This window comes from Grammomys surdaster, unplaced genomic scaffold (genome assembly GCF_004785775.1).
Source record: "Grammomys surdaster isolate TR1022 unplaced genomic scaffold, NIH_TR_1.0 437, whole genome shotgun sequence".
Classification (NCBI taxonomy): domain Eukaryota; kingdom Metazoa; phylum Chordata; class Mammalia; order Rodentia; family Muridae; genus Grammomys; species Grammomys surdaster.
The window spans coordinates 706109-723382 of record NW_021604856.1 but is presented as its reverse complement, the minus strand read 5'-3'; the positions used below and the strand labels follow the sequence as shown (position 1 = coordinate 723382).

Genomic DNA, 17274 nt, shown 5'->3' with positions numbered 1-17274 from the left:
CTCCAGTGCGTGCCCCCCATCCACTCATGCATTGTGTTGGTCATCTCTGCCTGCTATGTGCCCAGCCCTGCGCCCACCCAGGCTCTCCTAGGCACCCACCTTGCACCTCACACAGCAGAGTTAGGCGTGCAAGGCGAGCTGTGCATCAAATACCACAGCACTGGTTTCCCTCAGTGAGGTGGCCACAGAATGATTTTGAATCTGAAGGAAGCTGCGTCTTCAAGAGTTAAAGGTTGACAGCGCTGATTCTTGGAGCACTCTTTCTGCCTCCCTGGTTCTGTCTCATCTCAGCCATGAGGATTGAGCGAGGACTGAATGCCTGGACCATGCTGAAGGGGAAGAAGGAAGGAGAAATGCCTCTGTTTTCCCCTCGTAGCATCTCTCCTTTTATGACCAGTCCCCATTCCAGCTGCGATGACCTCACTGCACTCTCACATAACTTGTCAGTCTTTAAGACAGTCTTGCTGTGCTGGACTGCTTTATGATAGCTTCTGGCCAACAATCCTGGACCAAGGTCAGGAAACCACCTAAATTGTGTTGCTTCTTCCTGAGGCTTGTCCTTACTGTGGTGACACCATCAGGCATGTTGGTCCCAATTCTAGTGTGGCACCCAGACTCCAAGGCTGGCCGAGGGCTTGTGTGCATGCACATATACTGCACACACAGCTGAGCCCCCATTTGATCACTTGTCACCTTGCCCAGTGAATTATGCTACAAAGACACAGGGCTGCCACTATGAAACATTGTGATAGCAGAAAAGATTTTTTTTTATCAAGTCAGGAGGAAGAGATAGAATATATATATTTCTTCAAGAGGACATTCCGTGCTGTCAAAATGAGATTAAATCAGAGAACTCCCTATGAACTTCAAGGAACTAACAATTAGTGGCTGGTGGCTGAGACTTCTTCCTTTTGAGCCATGGAACTGACTGCTCTCCACCGGGTTCTTACCTCTATGGAGAAAACATGAGGAAGGGATTAAGCATTCCCAGAAACCATGTGACTGAGAGGGAGAACAGGGAGATTCTTAGAAACATTCTATTGGTTTAGGTACTTAAGTACCAGGACTACCAAGATAGCTTCCTGTTTCGATAGGATGAAAATACACTTCGGCTATACATTATTTAGACTTCCCCACAGCCAGAGGAGTAGACGATGAGTGGGCAGTAGGAAGATCAGACAAGGGAGAGCTGACATTTGGGCAAAAGAGGCAAAGCTGTCCAGTAGTCTTGCTTCTGTCTGTTTCCCATGGGTTCAAAACAGAGTAGATTATTCTAGAATTCAATCTACTACAGGACAGAGAAAGTAATTCATTTTCAAGTAATGGAGTGGGGTATAAAGCGTAACTGTCCTCCTGAAGCTAAGTAGGTCATGATGTTGACTGATTTTTTTTCCCCCACACTGTACCTTGATTCCAGTTCTGACTCCAAAGGAAGACTCCTGGACAATGTATGCCTTCCGGTTCCCTCTTTTCCTTCTAGAATTTTCTGTCTCCCTTTCATCCCCACTAAGGATAAAACTTGAGCCTGCCTTGCTACAAAGCTTGGTCAATGTCTGTAACCCAAAAGACAGGACTATAAAAATGCCCTGGTATATTATAGTTTTCCTTTCTTTCTGATAATTTGATACTTCTTGTCTCAGTTTTTCCCAATAGGTGCGAGGTCAGGCTGGGGGCGGTCTGCCAGAACAGAAGGAAATCCAAGGAAGACAACTGCTCCCTGAGGAAGGAAGCTGAGTTTCAAAAGTATCACCTAAGCCAAGGGTACATGTTCTAGTCTGGAAGACTGGAGAATAGTAGAATGTTCAGGGCCTTGGAAATGGACCAGGAAGAACCCAGGATGGAAGTGTTTTCCAAACCATAACGGCCCACCAGCAGGTTAGGTTTGTGACCCAGACTTCAGAATCTTTAGCCATCTCACACAGATAGAGAAACCCACTCAAAACTCCTCCCCCTAGTTCAGTTCATCCACTCCCTGGCCACCCTAGGGTGAGTGTGACAGTAGAACAGGGGAGGCCCAGCTGGAACCTCACAAGAGTCTGGGGGAAGGTGATACAGGTGAGCTCAAGAGAACACCTTGAGGTATTTCAAGTGTCCAGAGAGCCAAAGTATGTAGTGTCCAAAGCAAGGTCCTTCCTTGGATGTCTGGGACTGCCAGGGAACTCAGGCGTGGACCTCAGCCTCCTTCTTGATGGCTGGCTTATAAATGACTCCCTTGTTGTCACCTTTCTTGCTACAGGAACAATAAGAACACAAGTCTTGTTAGTCAAAAAAAGAAAGAGAGCACCGAAGAGCAGCCTGGCTCAGGTGTGGGATGAAGGAGTCTTAGAAGTCCGGATTCCTCTCTTGAGGGCTTTTTCCAGGTCCTTTGGTCTTGAGAGAGAATGGTATCACACTAAGTATTAACTAAAACAGAACCTATTTGTTTTCTGTTTTCAAGGCCTGGTCATACCAGACCTGCATTCTGAAGGAGGTCTCATTACTACGCCTACTCCACTTCAAAGTTCCGATGCCTTAATTCCTAGAAACCTTACTTTCTCGTACCAGGAGAAATAAAGTATGTTTTAGGAAAAGCCAAGCGTGGCAATAAAACTATGGGCAAAAGGCGTTTATAGCTAGTATGAGTGAGAGATCAGGGCTTTCTTCATTTTTCTTTATTGATTCATAGAAGAAAAACCATATGTGCAGGTATTAGTGAAAGACAAATACAAAGTTGTCTAAGGTCACTCAGCTAGTTAGGAAGAGAGGCTAATTAGGTAGAGTCACCTCCACACCTGAGCACAGTAACCCTTAAATGACCAGTGTTCCATGCAAGGAGCTAGGACAGTGGCATTTGGAGAGCAGCCTTCCTAGGATAGCGTTGGGTTCCACAACAGGGGCTTGCTCTTTGGCAAAGTTGTCTTGCCAGATAGATCAATCCTCATGGACACATGAGACATACATTCAGAATGGGGAGTCTGAATCCAAACCAACTCACCTCTTCTTCCTTTTGAAGAGCCAAATAGACACTGCCAGAACAATGGAGATCCCAAGAACCCCAGCCAGGGCCACTGAAAGGATGATACCTGGTGAAGAGGCAGGAAGCACATGTCATCTTCCTGCCTTTGCTTCACTTCATCTTCATCATAGCCCTCAGGTGGGCAACTGTGTCCTAGCTTCACAGTTGTCCTCAGAACATTGTGTCCCCGCCTCTGTTCTCAGAGTCTAGCCTTTGGCTTTGTGGCTTAAAGGGCCACTGGCTGCTGTACTTAAAGTACCTACTGCAAATTGCAGTGGTTTCTAGCAGGGGTTCTCAAACTCACACAAGGATCATGTTCACAATGTAGACTTTCCAAAAGGTCAGCCCTCAGAGATGTGATTTGATCTACTAGACCTGGAACCCAGGAATCTGCATTTTATTTTCAACTCTTCCAGCAGATGCTGATGCTTGTGGTCTGTGAACCACACTGTGAGAAACCCTGCTCTACAGAATACGATCTCTATTTGTTTGCTGGATGTAAGTTCTCTTGGGATGGCTCTGTCACTGTTGCCCTAAATTTCCATTGCAGTCCTAAATAACCAACCCCATGGTGGAGGTCATATGGCCAGCCACCTGATCTTATCACTGGGCTTAGGTATGTTTTTACACGGTGCCCTCCAACGTTAACCAACAGACTGATTTAAGTGGGATTTTTACATATACATCGAAGTGTGATTGGTTTTTCATTCGAGGAACATTTGATTGGCAGTTCATTTTTTTAATTAGAGAGCAGCTTGAGGGACACCAGGAGCCAAAGCGACAGCAGAGAAGCAGAGAAGGTGGGCTGAGAGTTTCACAGGCCCAGATCACACTGAAAATCATGGGGTCACCCAGTTGTAGCATGCACACTCAGGAGGCCACATACCCAAACTCAGTCCTGTGTCAGTAAGCAGTCCTACTTAAAAGGGGGAAGAGAAGATTAGACGTTAATCTACAGCCAGACCATGATGGATCTGACCAGTGCATAGCTAAAATCTCTACCTTTTATTTTTGGTTGGTATTCCAGAGCTTATTCCTCTTGGCGGATAGCTATCTTTGGCTCAGGTTGCTGGGGTAGGGGAAGTTCCCACATAGGGATCCATACCGTCTCCTTTCCATCCTCTATTCCTTTACCACAGTCACTTTCTTTGCTAGGACAAGACTTCAGTTTTTAATCGTGGTGGCCAAAAAGGCAAGGCGAAGATGCCTAAGAATCAACCTACCTTGGCAGGTTGTTGCCTACTTCTCTGGTACTTGTCTTCCCCAGTACAGAACCTACCATGAGCCTTCTCCTATTCCTACCTATTCTCTCATCATGGTTTGGTTCTTTCCTTTTCATTTCCGCTTGGCCCTACTGGACAAACTCCTCTATATACCAACCTATCTGGTCTGTTTCAAGAGACTGAAGTATTACAACTTCCCCAAGGGATCACTAGGAATAAGTAGGATGAGTTTAGAGGTCTGACTGGGGTCCAGCCATTGAAGGTAAAATCTCACAACTTACTAGGGATCTCAGAAGACAGATCCCCCCCCTGTAAATGCATCTTCCTGAATAAACAGGGGAACCTAGTCACAACAACTTTCCCAAGAAGCCCCTAGCCTGCCTCCTATAGGTTCTCACTACTCTTCCTCTTTCTCTCAGCCAGGACCTTCATCTAAAGAAGTCTGTTTGCATACATCATCTTTTCTAGTGGTTTTGTGAAACTTACAGATTGTGTGTGTGTTCACCCCTCCCTGCACCCCTGTCCCCTGCCTCCCTGCCTCCGTGTCTCCGTGCCTCCCTGCCTCCCTGTCTCCCTGCCTCCGTGCCTCCCTGCCTCCTTGGCTTCCTTTCTATTTGTGGTGTTTGTTCTAACACTGGAATTCTGAGTGGGACAGGCAGTGGCAACCGAGTCTGACACCCAGAGATAGCCTACACCAGTAAAGCCTACCATAAGAACCGAGACTCTCGGTGAGCCCTAGTGTGAGGTGCCAGCAGAGGTAAGAATTCACTCTTGAGACTTTCAACACACTGAGGCTTTCCCAAGACCAGAGGCTGTAAGGTGAAGTTTCACTCACTCGCCTTCACCTATCCTGTGGCCAGGTCCTGGTTGACTCAACAGGAACTAGGACACCTTTACCTCTTCTCTACCACTCTACAATTTCACACCAAGCCTGCCAAACCTCTGAGACGAGCCTGACCCTGAGATTCCTTGGTTACTGTCAGAGTGAACTGAGTAGTCATAAGGAGAGTGTCCCCAAGGATGGATGGACTGCTCCTGTTCTGGCTGGCAACCACCAGTAGTTCAGAGTTCTTTAGTAGCTCCCCTGGTCAGAGAACCTGCCAGGGCCTCCTTGGTAAGCTGAACAGGGTTAACAATACATGGCTTGAGATGTACAGAGGGCAGGTTCACACTAGGGGAAAATTTCATGCTTCTCCAGCACCTACTGTGTGCTCCCCCTGGCCTGAGGTTCAAGCACAGTACAACTTAATATTTGAGTGTGCTGGGTTTATTTATTTATTTATTTATTTTTTCATGGAACCTAAAGACTGTAAGACAGCCATGTAAGACTGTCACCAGCAAGCCACCTAGCTAGGTTGTCCAAGCTAGATCATCTATTTCACAGTCATCACAAACATGTGGAAGCCACAGAGACTCAAATGGCTGAATGCTCCTACCACATGGAGGTACCTGAAGGAGGTACCTGTGTGCTATGTCTTGGGTTGCTGAGCAAAGCCCATGGAGAGCTAGGCTGGAGAGTGGCCAAGCTTGGTGGACTCTCTGCAGGGACCGTTCACCTTTCTTTACTTGCTCTGGAGCATGTTGACAATGGCATAGTTAAACCCAGTACACCAACCCAAGTTTTCACTTCTGGGTGGACTCTTGTCAGGGACTAAATTGTCTCTCCTTGGAAACAGTGATGTGAGCCTAAAAACAGTGATAAAGACAAAGAAAGTTCCAGAGACGGGGATAGGTGAATTTTCAGCTAAGACTTCTATGTTGCAAAATAAAAAAAACCAAAGCAGCTAGATCATGCAGGCAAAGAACCTAAGTGTCAAGGAAGAAAAACTCCGGTCGCAGTGTCACACTAACAATTCTACTTCCCATGATGCCCAAGCCAGAAAGATATGGCTAGAACGCCATCCTAACCAATTTAGGCAGCACCAACCAAGGTCTGCAGAGAAGGAGCTTGCTTAGTGGGTTTGAGGTCCACTGAAGATCGAGCCCAAGCATCTGCTAATTAAAGAGCCGGAGGGCTAGCAATTTCAGGGAGAAATGTTGAGATTATTCGAGAACTAGACCCAGAGAGAGAAGACAAAGTGTTTTTCAGCCAGGTGAGGCCAATCTATGGGTAACTAGAGTGCAGGTATCAAAGATGGTGTGGGATAGACAGAGCTAGAGAAGGTTATATTCAGCTTAAACAAAGAAATGGATTGTTTCCAAACAGGGATACTGACAAGTAGTTCTGAAAGAAGAACAAGGAGACAGATGGGGGAATTGAGAGAGGCTTGAAGCTTGATCTCAGAGGTGGCCCCTGACAGCCAGCTGATGGGAATCTGACAGGAAAGACTCCTGAGATAGCTTCTAGGAGGATTCATGCTCAGCATATAGGGGAGTTGCTGCCTGCTCAGGGCCTCCATAGAGCACTGGGGTAACCAGCCAGAGTGAGCAGAGAGAGGCCAATATGACACGCAAAAGGAAATTGTGCACAGATACAGACAGCTGCATTGTCCAGGAAGGCAGGACACCTGGAGAAGGTCGGGAACAGCTTGACACAAAGGCCTTGCTACCTGGACTGGCTGGCTCAGGAGCTGCATCCTCCACTGGCATCTGGCTGCGCCGAGGATGCTGGGTAACTGCTTTTGAGGTATTCTGAAGCCTTGGGTACAAACACAGACAAGTCCAGCCCGAAGAGCAAGTGCTCATTTACACATCTTGGCGTACCTGGAAGAACAGTCTAGTATTTTCTAGCTTTTTTTTTTTTTTAATTCTGTTGGATTGCAGGATGCAATCTCTTCTTATTTCAAAGTCCAGTCAAAGCATGGACTGTTTTAATAGACAGCGTGTTATGTAGGGATGACATATACATAGACCAGTCTTCAGTGGTCTATTAAATAATTTATTAAGAAATAATCTAGGAAAGTTTAGGTTTACCAGGGATTCAAATACTTAAGAACATGACATTGGCTAGAATGGTAACAAGTGACTCTTACTGAGTGATGTTATAAGCCACAAGTCAAGTGACCTCAGTGCTAGTGTTTCCTTCAAATTGTACTTTGCTAAGGAAGATGCCCTCGGTGACCAAGCACACATTACTGTCTTTGGAGGGGATATCTAACCTGGCACTACTTTTGATCAACCATATAATATCCAGTCAGAGAATAACTTCTACAAAGAAATCTGCTCAGAAGGCACCACTAGACAGATCATGGGGTAGCTGGATTATAAAGCTGGGATAGGAACGGAGGGCCTTGTCTCCCAGGTTGCAAGTGTGCAGGCTACACTGCTCTGAGCCACGTGTTGTGCCAGCTCTTGTATTATGAGTGGGATTCAGTGGTCCTGGCTGTCAAGGCTTAAGTGGTGAAAGGTAATAGGATAAGTTTATATCTTTGTCATCACAGAGCAAGAAAAAGTATGACATCAGCTGGCAGCTTCCTCCAGGCCTTTAAAAGTTGGTTGCAAGTTCTAAGTCTTGAATTTCCCTTTACATGGGGTTTTATTTTAATATTGTTGGCAAGTTGAGACTAGAGCAAAGGTAAGACTTGAGATTCAACAACTGGCCAGGTTTATGTGTAAACCATTCTAGAGAGAAGATACTGGGGAGGAAAGAGAAAAGGAAATGGTCAGTTATATTCTTTCAGTGAGCTTATAACATGCACCGGGCACGGTGCCAGGAATAAAGAATGAATGAGACATGAGCCATCAGGCAGCCTTTCCTTAAGGGGCCCCTCAGGTGTACATAATATTCACTCTCTCTGGTTTTATTGTATTGTAATAAATAACTACTCAGTTATATGCCACATACTTAAATCAGATGAAAGAGGTTGGTAAGCCACCTCCAGGGTAGTGCGCAGGGCTTCTGAGAAGGTGTGATTAAAACTGGGTCTTAAAAGAACTTTGAGAGTGAGAGAGCCGTTGCAGACAAGAGAAATATTGTGTGTACCTGTCCTGCTTTAGGGGGCCCTGCAGTTTGGGGGGCACTGAGGCTGACAGGACAGGGATGGGGGCCCCGGAGAGCCCACATGGGAGGATCAGCCAGGGTCCTTTCCCAGCTGTTCTTCCTGCCTGCCTACTCTGTGTCAGCGGCAGGATGGGATCCTCAGTGGGTTTGTTTTGTTCTGTCTTGTTCTGTTTGGTTTCTGACTCCATAGCACCAACTTGGGCCACACTAGGGAAACTTGGTGTGCCGGAAGGACCAGGGCTTCACTTAGCACATCTGATGGGTGCTGCTGACAGTTCAGACCCCTGATGCAGGTCTAGGAATCTGAAGGTAGGAACGTCTCTGATTTTTTCATTGGGTACCTTGGAAGAATCGGTGATACTTTTCCATCTAATACCTTTTATTTATAAATAGAAACGTGAAGAAACAGAAGGTCAATAACCACAGCACACAACTTCTAGTCTCCAAAAAAAATAATTAGCCATCTTAGCTGGGTAAGATTTCTCTCGTTTGAAAGGTTTTCTAAAACTATGCAGGTCTCTCTAGGCCAAGCAGGTTCTAATTATGTTACTAAGCAAATGGCCATTGGCTAGAGCCCTCCCCATAGGTGTCCAGCAACTCAGTAGTCCAGCGCACTCACACCTAAATGCCCCTCAGCTGGCTCTAGATCCCTAGTGAGCGGCATGCAGCTCCTCAGAGCAGGCCTACTAAAGACATGATTACAGAAACTTTCTGGCCTCCTTGTGTATCTCCAGTTTCCTTGCCCCTAACATGCTTAAAATGAGCTAGACAATATTAGTTTTGGGGTCTCATAGGTCCTTGCCTTATTATTTATCCCCTCTTGGATTCAGAGTTGGTGTCACTGACTGGGAAGAAATTAACCCACTTCTGGGCCCTGGCCTGTGCTCTTTCCTGCATCCGCACTTAGGTCACCTGGCTCTCAGGAAACCCGGAGGGGCTTCAGCTGAGTCTTCTCAGCACCCACCTGGAGGGCAAGCACATGTCTTCCTTGGAAGAGGTGATTTTCCAGAGCTAATTAACAGCTCCGTGGCAGGGTCTGCAGCTTCCTGATTAGAGTACGAACTTTAAGAAGTCAAAAGAACCACCAGGTAAGAAAGCCTCAGACAAATGGGAAAGAGACAACGGGTGACAAGGGTCCTGCAGAAAGGTGCTCAGATGAAGGGGTCTGTGGACTTCCCAAAGGAAGACCAGTTCTCCTTCCAGCCTTACCCAATTATATAAGAAAGATATTTACTTAAGTTCTAACGGGCTATGGGAACAAGGCTTCTCTTGGGTTGGTTCGTCCAGGATCATCATCTGATACTCAGGTTTCCATGATACAATGCACTAAAGACTAGAGATGGCTCCGTAATTGATCCTCCAGAGGAGTTGCGTTCAATTCCCAACGCCCACATGGTGGCTCGCAACCATCTGTTCTATGGAGTCCAACACCCTATTCTGATCTCCTGGAGCACATGTGTGTACATAGTACACAAACATACCTGCCAGGCAAAATATATATATATATGATAAAAATAAAAATTTAATTAAAATAAATATCAGAGCATATGATATTCAACTTTAGAATCCTATACTAATAGGGACAAAGCCAGTCCTAAACCTACAAAGTCACTGACCAATCCCTGGGGGATAGTGGTTCTCAATGGGGCCATTCTGCTCCATCTCCCCTAGAGATCTGGGCAATGTCTAGAGTTGTTGTTTTTTTTTTAATCTCACAAATGGGAATGTGCCACTGGCATCTAGTAGGTGAGGGTGATGGACACCCGCTAATGCTACAGGGCACAGGGAAGCACCCACTACAAGAACCATCCTGTCCTGAGTGTCAATAGTGCCAGGGTTGAGAAACCCCACCCTAGAGCTATATAATAGCTAAAGTACGAGCCCCTTGCAGGCAGAAAGCAAATTCTATGCTTCTTTTATAAGCATATTCTAGGAAAATAGCAGGGGTGAGTTAAATGGGTCAGTCCTATTCGTTTCAATTTGATTAAATTTCAGAACACACACACACTTTCTCTCCTAGAGATTTTCTTTACATTACTTTCTGCTCCTGGGATTCCTTAGCTCTCATTAACTTCCAAAGGAAATTCTGAGTATAATAGGTACTAGTTATAAACAACCTACATGGAAAAGTTTGCAAAGAATTGAACCCAAATCACTGTCATGTGATTAAACAGGCTCACACTATGAACTTGAAACTGCATGTTAGCCAGACCTGCCCTAGGCTGGTTCTGAGAGGCCCTTGTGAATCCAGGCACCTGTGGTCAGAGGGGTGGGAGCTGAGCCTCCTAGGGGCCCGCTTCTTCATCTAGCCTCAGGAAGTAGCCTTGGCTGCCTGTGTTTTGGAAGATGAAGAAGGGGAGTACTTTGGCCAAGTTTCTATAATCAATGTCTAAGAAGACAAGTTTGCCTTGAACAGCAGCAGATTCTCTAAGGAGAAAGCTGAGTCTAACCTCACAGAAGCAGCAGCTCTGACCAAGCCGTGCAGGAGGGTCTGTGGCAAAACTACATTTGGGCTTTGATCTTGACGTCTGAAGCCAGGAATTAGTTTTCAAGCTTCTGTCTAGAGCCTTCTCAATCTACTCCAGCCAGGTCTCGCAGGATCTACCAAAGCACTCAGCTACAAACCTGCCTGTATAGTCCAGTCTACAAGCAGCTACTTAGACCTGAGCCCATCTAGGGAGACGGCTGATTAGCGCCAATGCCACAATCCGTTGGTACAAATGGGTTTTACTCTTGTTTGTCATAATCAAATTCCTGCACGGTTTCTTCTGATCCTCTGTAACCGCCCCCAAACTCTGACCCTGCAATGTAAAGTCAGGAATTGGCAGTTACTACTTTCCGAATTTAATATGTTGGCACTCAAAGGATGTCAGAGCAAGTCTCCAGCCCAGCATCCTGTGACCAAGGAAACCCAGGCCAAAGAAGGGTATGTTTTGTTCATGTCATACAGTCAAGAGAAAACAAAACAAGGCCCTAAATGGAGGTCTCCTGACTTCAGGGAAAGCATATATTACCCCCTTCCCAAGAATATATACAGACTACCTCAGAAAACAGCTCTTACAGCCCTTCAGCCATAAGCAAAATCTTGCCTGGTCTGTGTGGACAATGGTCCTCATCTCCAGGCTTTTAAATTTAAGAACTGAAGTAGTTCCATACCAGGTATGTTGCCTCATATCTGTAACTCCGACCTCTTGAGAGGCTGAGGCAAGAGAACCAGAAGGCCAAGGCCAGCCTGGACTTTCATAGTGAGTCGGGAGGCAGCCTGAGATACCTGAGACCTTGTCCCAAGAGTACAGAGAACTGAGGTCATTTTTTTTTCAACCTCAAGTACTACATCTTCCACAAAGAAGAATGGGAAAGGAGAATCCTGTGCCCAGAATGGAGAGCAAATCAAAGTATCCCAGGCATCTGAGTCATCCTAGAAAACAAGTGGGTTGTCACCGTCTTACATATTGTCAGGTTATGGGAAGGGCCACCCTGTTCCCAGATTGTATTTTAGACTCAGAAATTGGAGAGAACGGGAGTGACCTGAAAGCAAGTAGTATCTGGAGAGGAGAACAGGAGACACAAATCTTTGGGCATGAGGGTAACCCATGGAGATAGCCTACAGACACAATGCTGGCCACATTGACGGGTCAGTTCTGAAGGGCAGATTTCTAATACCTTCTGGCAAGGGCTTTGAAATAGTCTTCTTTGGCTCGTGTCTAAGCTGAGCAGGTGACAGTTATAATCTCACATAGTAGAGCAGCAACACCAACAAGCATCAGGTGAGATGAGGGCGGGGCCCCTCTACCAGGTGAGCCTATGGATTGCTTTAGACTACGAACATCCAGCCCTAGGGATCCATGAGGAGATGCTGGGGCACTTCTGCAGCTCTGCACTGCTTCCGACCATCCGAGATCCCCAGCTTGGGCAACACTCAGGAAGATGTGGGGAGAAAGTGACCTCAGAGGCATGAAGATGGGTGTGGATGACAACAGTTCTCCTTATCCCCCCACTCCACCCTTTCCGTGTTCTGATGGAGGCTCTGAGCAGGTGAAATGCTAATTTCCTCCTAATAGTTCCAGTTATAGACTTAGGAGGAATAATGAATCCCTAGCAGTGGAAATAAATGAAACTAGTAAGCTTTATTCAACTCAGAATGTGTTTGTTAATGCAAGCTCAAGATTAGACCAAAAAAAAAAAAAAAAAAGAAAAAAAAAAAAAAAAAGCTGTGAAACAGAGTACTTTCTTGCCTGATGGGTACTACTACTACATTAGATTTCGAGCTGCTGTGGCTGTGAACATGGGTTATATCCTTTATCTTATAAAGGAGCATATATGAATGTGTACAGTATAGTATGGAATCGCCTTGCTAGGCTGAGAACAGAGTGTATATAGCAAAGGATTCCATATGTCTTAAGAAATCATTCTCAGAGCAGAGAAGTTCCCCAAAACATCTCATCTCCACCTGTGGGTGACTCCCAGACTTAATAAGGGCTCTGGTCTGTTACCTCAAGGTCATGGTCTGAACTTCTCTCCAAGGTCTTGAGGACATGGAGAGCACTGAAGGGAGATGACAATAGCCCATACACCAAAGCTCTTGGCTATGCTCTGGTTCCTTGGCAGCCAGAGGACTCAGCCCGTCTTGAAAGGACACTACTTCTTTGGTAGGAAACAGACATCTGGTAAACCCATTGCCTCTCCCCTCCCCCAGAACCTTCCTCACCTTGTTGGAAGGAGATATACACCAGCCTCTCATCGAACTTCTGGACCTGCCGGAAGTTGTTGACCATTTCTCTGGGGGTTGGATCACTCATGTGTGTGAAATACAGAGCAGTCTCCAAAGCCAGCAGCTGAGGGGGAAGTGGAAACAGGTCTCATGAGAAGATAATGCTCACTGGACTGGCCTACTGGAGAGAGGACTTGGGGGAACTCTCTGGAATCAGCCTCTGAGGTGCTCAGCAGAAAGTATTTAAAAACTAAGGGAAAACCAGAGAAGTACTTCTCTGTTCTGAGGTTCTCACTAGGTATTGCTGGTTTGGGCTGGGTGGTTCCCTGCTGTCAAGGTTCTTGAAGACCCCAGAATGGCCCCCAGTGAAAGCTGAAGAGAATGGGGGAGATCCTTAGCTTCCCACCAAGATCACATTCCTTTCATGACCCTGAATTGGAACCCAACTCTTAAAGCAGTTGGGGGTGGGTGGACTTGTTTTTATGATCAAATCAGAATAAAAAAGACAGAGGGAAGAGGCCCTCTGGTGATCTGGCTGCTGGCTCCCTGGCATTTCCACACCTCCCGTGAGTGTGACACCATCTGTTTCTATGGCAGCTCCTGGGTTGACAATTGCTGCTTCCCCACACTTGTCACCTATGACTCAGCTCATCCCCTCTCTTGTCCACCCACCAGCTGCCATTTCTCGAGGCTTCTCAGCTCAGAAGCTCACAGTAAAGAACAGATTTTGACAGCGATGGCTGGCTGAGATGGCTCTGGTGGGTGATCACGCTATGTAACGCCGTCCACCTCCTCTACACGATTCTTGGTGCTTTCAGGTTGTGGGGTAGAAGCAGTGACTCAGCTCAGAAGTCAGGTGATCCTGAGAACTTCTAACCCTGCCTTCCAACATGAGTAGCTTAGAGACGGCGGTGAATAACCTGGTTCCCCAGCTTGCACTGCTGGACTGTGAGCGTAAAGTCAGTGGAGTTCTTACCACTGCAATACCATGGCCCACGTGTAGCCTGGTATGATCTTTATTCTGTCCCACCAAAGGAGCCAGGCTCTCTCCTACAAGAACAGCAAATGCCACGCATCCACTGAAGGGTATATTAGCAAACACAGCCTTGCAGGTCTCTTTAAAGAACTGTGGGAAATGTGATCATTTTCCTAGCTTGATGTTTAGCTCCTCTTAGAGAGCTTAGTCTGTAATTTCTACAGCATTTCAGTAGCAGGTCCAATCCGGAGAGGTTCTGGAGAGCTGCTAACGGAACTCTGAGGAAATCAAGTCTTCGATGAGAACAGCCTCAGGGAACATGATGCCGTTATGGATTCTGGCGTGTTACCTGCTCTTGGGAAATCTGCACAGGGTTTCGGAAGACTGTCCAGAGCACCGTAGGGTAGCAAGGAGGTGTAGTGAGGGAGCCTTCATAACGGTAATACTCGCCAGGGCTCACAGGCAGAAGTTCTTCAATGTTGAAGCCAGGGATGAGCACTTGTTGGCCTAGAGAGACATACTGGGTGTGAGGGTATCAGCCTAACTCTTAATAGGAGAGGCGTAGCTAGGTACAGTAACTGAGCTTGAACACTCAGACTCACATTCAGGGCATGTGCTCTTTTCTGTGTTACCTGACCCAGTGTCGCAACATCGCCCAACAACTTGCTACTCTCAATGTGGTGAACATCGACAGCGCCTATCCCTTATGCTATTATTATTAAGGTGAACACAGGTCTACCCATATTCTGTGTAACAGTGAGTGAATAAGCAGCCAACACCCCTCACCTTTATACTTAACATGTTGAAGATGACTGAAGATCTTGTCGTACGATGGATTGGCAGAGCCTATCTGCAACAGAGTTCGGGCAGGTTGAACTGGGACAAATAAGACCGTTTCAGCCCACATTGACAGTCGCCATCAGGTGGCCAGGCTGGATGCCTTCCCTGAGGATCTGCCTTACAAAGAAAATTCTGACCCATCACCAGATGGTTGAAAGTTAGTATCGTGTTTTTGACCTTTATCAAATGATAGCTATTTTTATCTTAAGATACCAGTCTTGAGTGTCCCAGTATAACAGGTGTGTCCCTAGTTATCTGATATGAGCCTGGTGGACTACAACCAGTCCATTTAACCGGAAACTTAGAAGAACTTTGAGTTCACAAAAGCCAAGCCAAATAGGTAAGCACATTGGAAAATGAGAACATTGGGGGAAAACAAAGCAAGCTGATGAGAAGTCATTCCTTTCTTAGCCCCTCCCACCCCAACCAAGTTTTTGAGATAAAAATTTGTATAAGTAGCCCATGCTGACCCCAAACTCTCAGCAGTCCTCCTGCTTTGACCTCTAAACCTGCTGGGACTGCAGGCATGTGTCACCATACCAGGTTCAACTCTCGTTTTCCAAGATGAATTCATTCATTCCAGAATGGAGTTTGGATGTTAGGTGTTGTATCTGTGAGAGATACATCTGAGGGTGCAGCATGGATAGGTATAGCATCCCTATACCCCACAGGCCCTCCCCAGATGAGTGTACCCACACCATGCAACAAGGCTACAAATGGGGGCTCATATTTCTAATGTCACAAAAGATATGTTGTCTTCAGCTGCCTGGATACAGGAAAAAGCTTCCTTTGAGAGGAGAGAGAAAAGCCTTCTGAGGAACACAGCCTGCTCTAGCGCCAATGCAGAGACAATCCAGGAGCAGCTCACTACAGACTGCTGTGCACAGAACATATGTCCGGATACCTTCTCCACTACGGACTTTATGTAAGAAGCCCTTTAACCACACCATACCTCAATAAGAACAGCAAGGACAGCGAGGCCTTCTGACTTGTCGCTGGCAGCACTGAAGTCAGGGTACAGGTCTGAGTTATAATGGACAATGTGCAGCTGCAATAGGAGAGAAGATACCCACGAGGGGGACAAGTGACTCCAGGAACCTTTCGTTTTTGTAGAAGACTTGAGCCAAGCAGAAAGATGGATATCTGTCCCTCTCCTCCCCCCCAAAAGAACTGGTCCCCTACCCTCACCATCCCTCCCCAGTTTTTCTCTTTTTCCTTAGTCCTCTCTAGCCTGCAAACCAGGGCATATCCTATCTTACTCATTGGACCCCTCGTGTCTGATAAGGCACCTGGAAAGTAGCAGAGGTACAGTAGGCATGAATGAGTGGATGGGTGGATGGGTGGGTGGGTGGATGGGTGGGTGGGTGGATGGGTGGGTGGGTGGATGGGTGGATGGGTGGATGGGTGGATGAATAGATGGGTGGATGGGTGGGTGGATGGATAGGTGGGTGGATGGATGATAGATGGATGGATCTTTATATTAACTGTTAAAAAGTTTGGGTACTTTGGAGCTATTCTCCCTTCATTTGTTTTTCTGGAGCGTGGGCCAAGTGGTCTCCTGTAATTCGGTGTCTCTCTAGTTTATCTGGAAGTAGGAGAGGTGGGGAAGGAAACCAGTTGCCAGCTACATCTTAATTGTAATTGGTAATGCACAAAACACTGGTGTTTATCCCTCAGGCGAACGAAATCATAGCATGGCTTTTACCAGCTTAGGTTTGTTTGTTCGTTTTTTTGAGACAAGGTTTCTCTATATAGCTTTGACTATCTTGGAGCTCACTATGTAGACCAGGCTAGCCTCCATCTTGAAGAAATCTGCCTGTCTCTGCCTCCAGAGTGCTGAGATTAAAGGGGTTCACCACCATTGCCTGGCCTTATCAGCCAGATTTTAAGAGTCTATAAAACAAGACTTTTTTTTTTTTTATAAATCTTCTCAAAAAAATTGTAAACATTGATATTTTAATCAGGCCAGAAGCTAATTATTAAGGTAAAGAGACATTTTTGAGTAGTCCTAGATTTAGAAAACCTACCCACATATTATGGCCATTGTTATTATAAATTCTTGTGATATTTAAATCTGACTTTTAATCCTGAAGACAGTATCACCTAGCCTTCAGAAAACTTTGTGATAGATAGCTCTAAATACAAATACATGCATTCTTCTCCCATGCCCTGGAAACTATTGCATATCAAGACTATATCTGGATTTCAGTCACTCATCATCTCCCTCTTTAAAGGAAATTCAGCATTAGGTCTATTTTCAATGTCATTATGTGGCCTTTGCTGTTTTCTTGAATATCAGCAATCACAACCATCGGCTTTGGTGTGACGATTAGCTTAAGAGCCAATAATGTAACAATTAGTAATATTTTTTAAAGATTTTATTTTATTTTTTTAGCAAGGCATGGTGATGTGTACCTTCAATCCCAGGACTCAAGGGGCAGAAGCAGGAGGATTTCTGTAAGTTCAAGGCCAGCCTGACCTACATAGTAAGATCCAGGCCAGTGAGGCTACATAGTAAGATACTATCTCAAATGTTTGAGAGAGAGAGAGAGAGAGAGAGAGAGAGAGAGAGAGAGAGAGAGAGAGAGA

At 46.0% G+C, this 17274-nt stretch overlaps 1 protein-coding gene across 1 annotated transcript in view; it reads right to left on the bottom strand.

Annotated features, from left to right (window-relative positions):
• Positions 1–1115: 1115 nt before the first annotated feature.
• Ca12 (carbonic anhydrase 12) overlaps positions 1116–17274 on the bottom strand; it is a 48613-nt gene continuing 32454 nt past the window's right edge. The window contains exons 5-10 of the mRNA XM_028781461.1: positions 15638–15733; positions 14632–14695; positions 14195–14352; positions 12867–12993; positions 2975–3062; positions 1116–2230 (exon numbers count right to left, since the gene is read on the bottom strand). Coding sequence (XP_028637294.1) covers positions 2161–2230; positions 2975–3062; positions 12867–12993; positions 14195–14352; positions 14632–14695; positions 15638–15733 — 603 coding nt within the window. The 3' untranslated portion in view covers positions 1116–2160. The remainder of the gene's footprint in view (positions 2231–2974; positions 3063–12866; positions 12994–14194; positions 14353–14631; positions 14696–15637; positions 15734–17274) is intronic.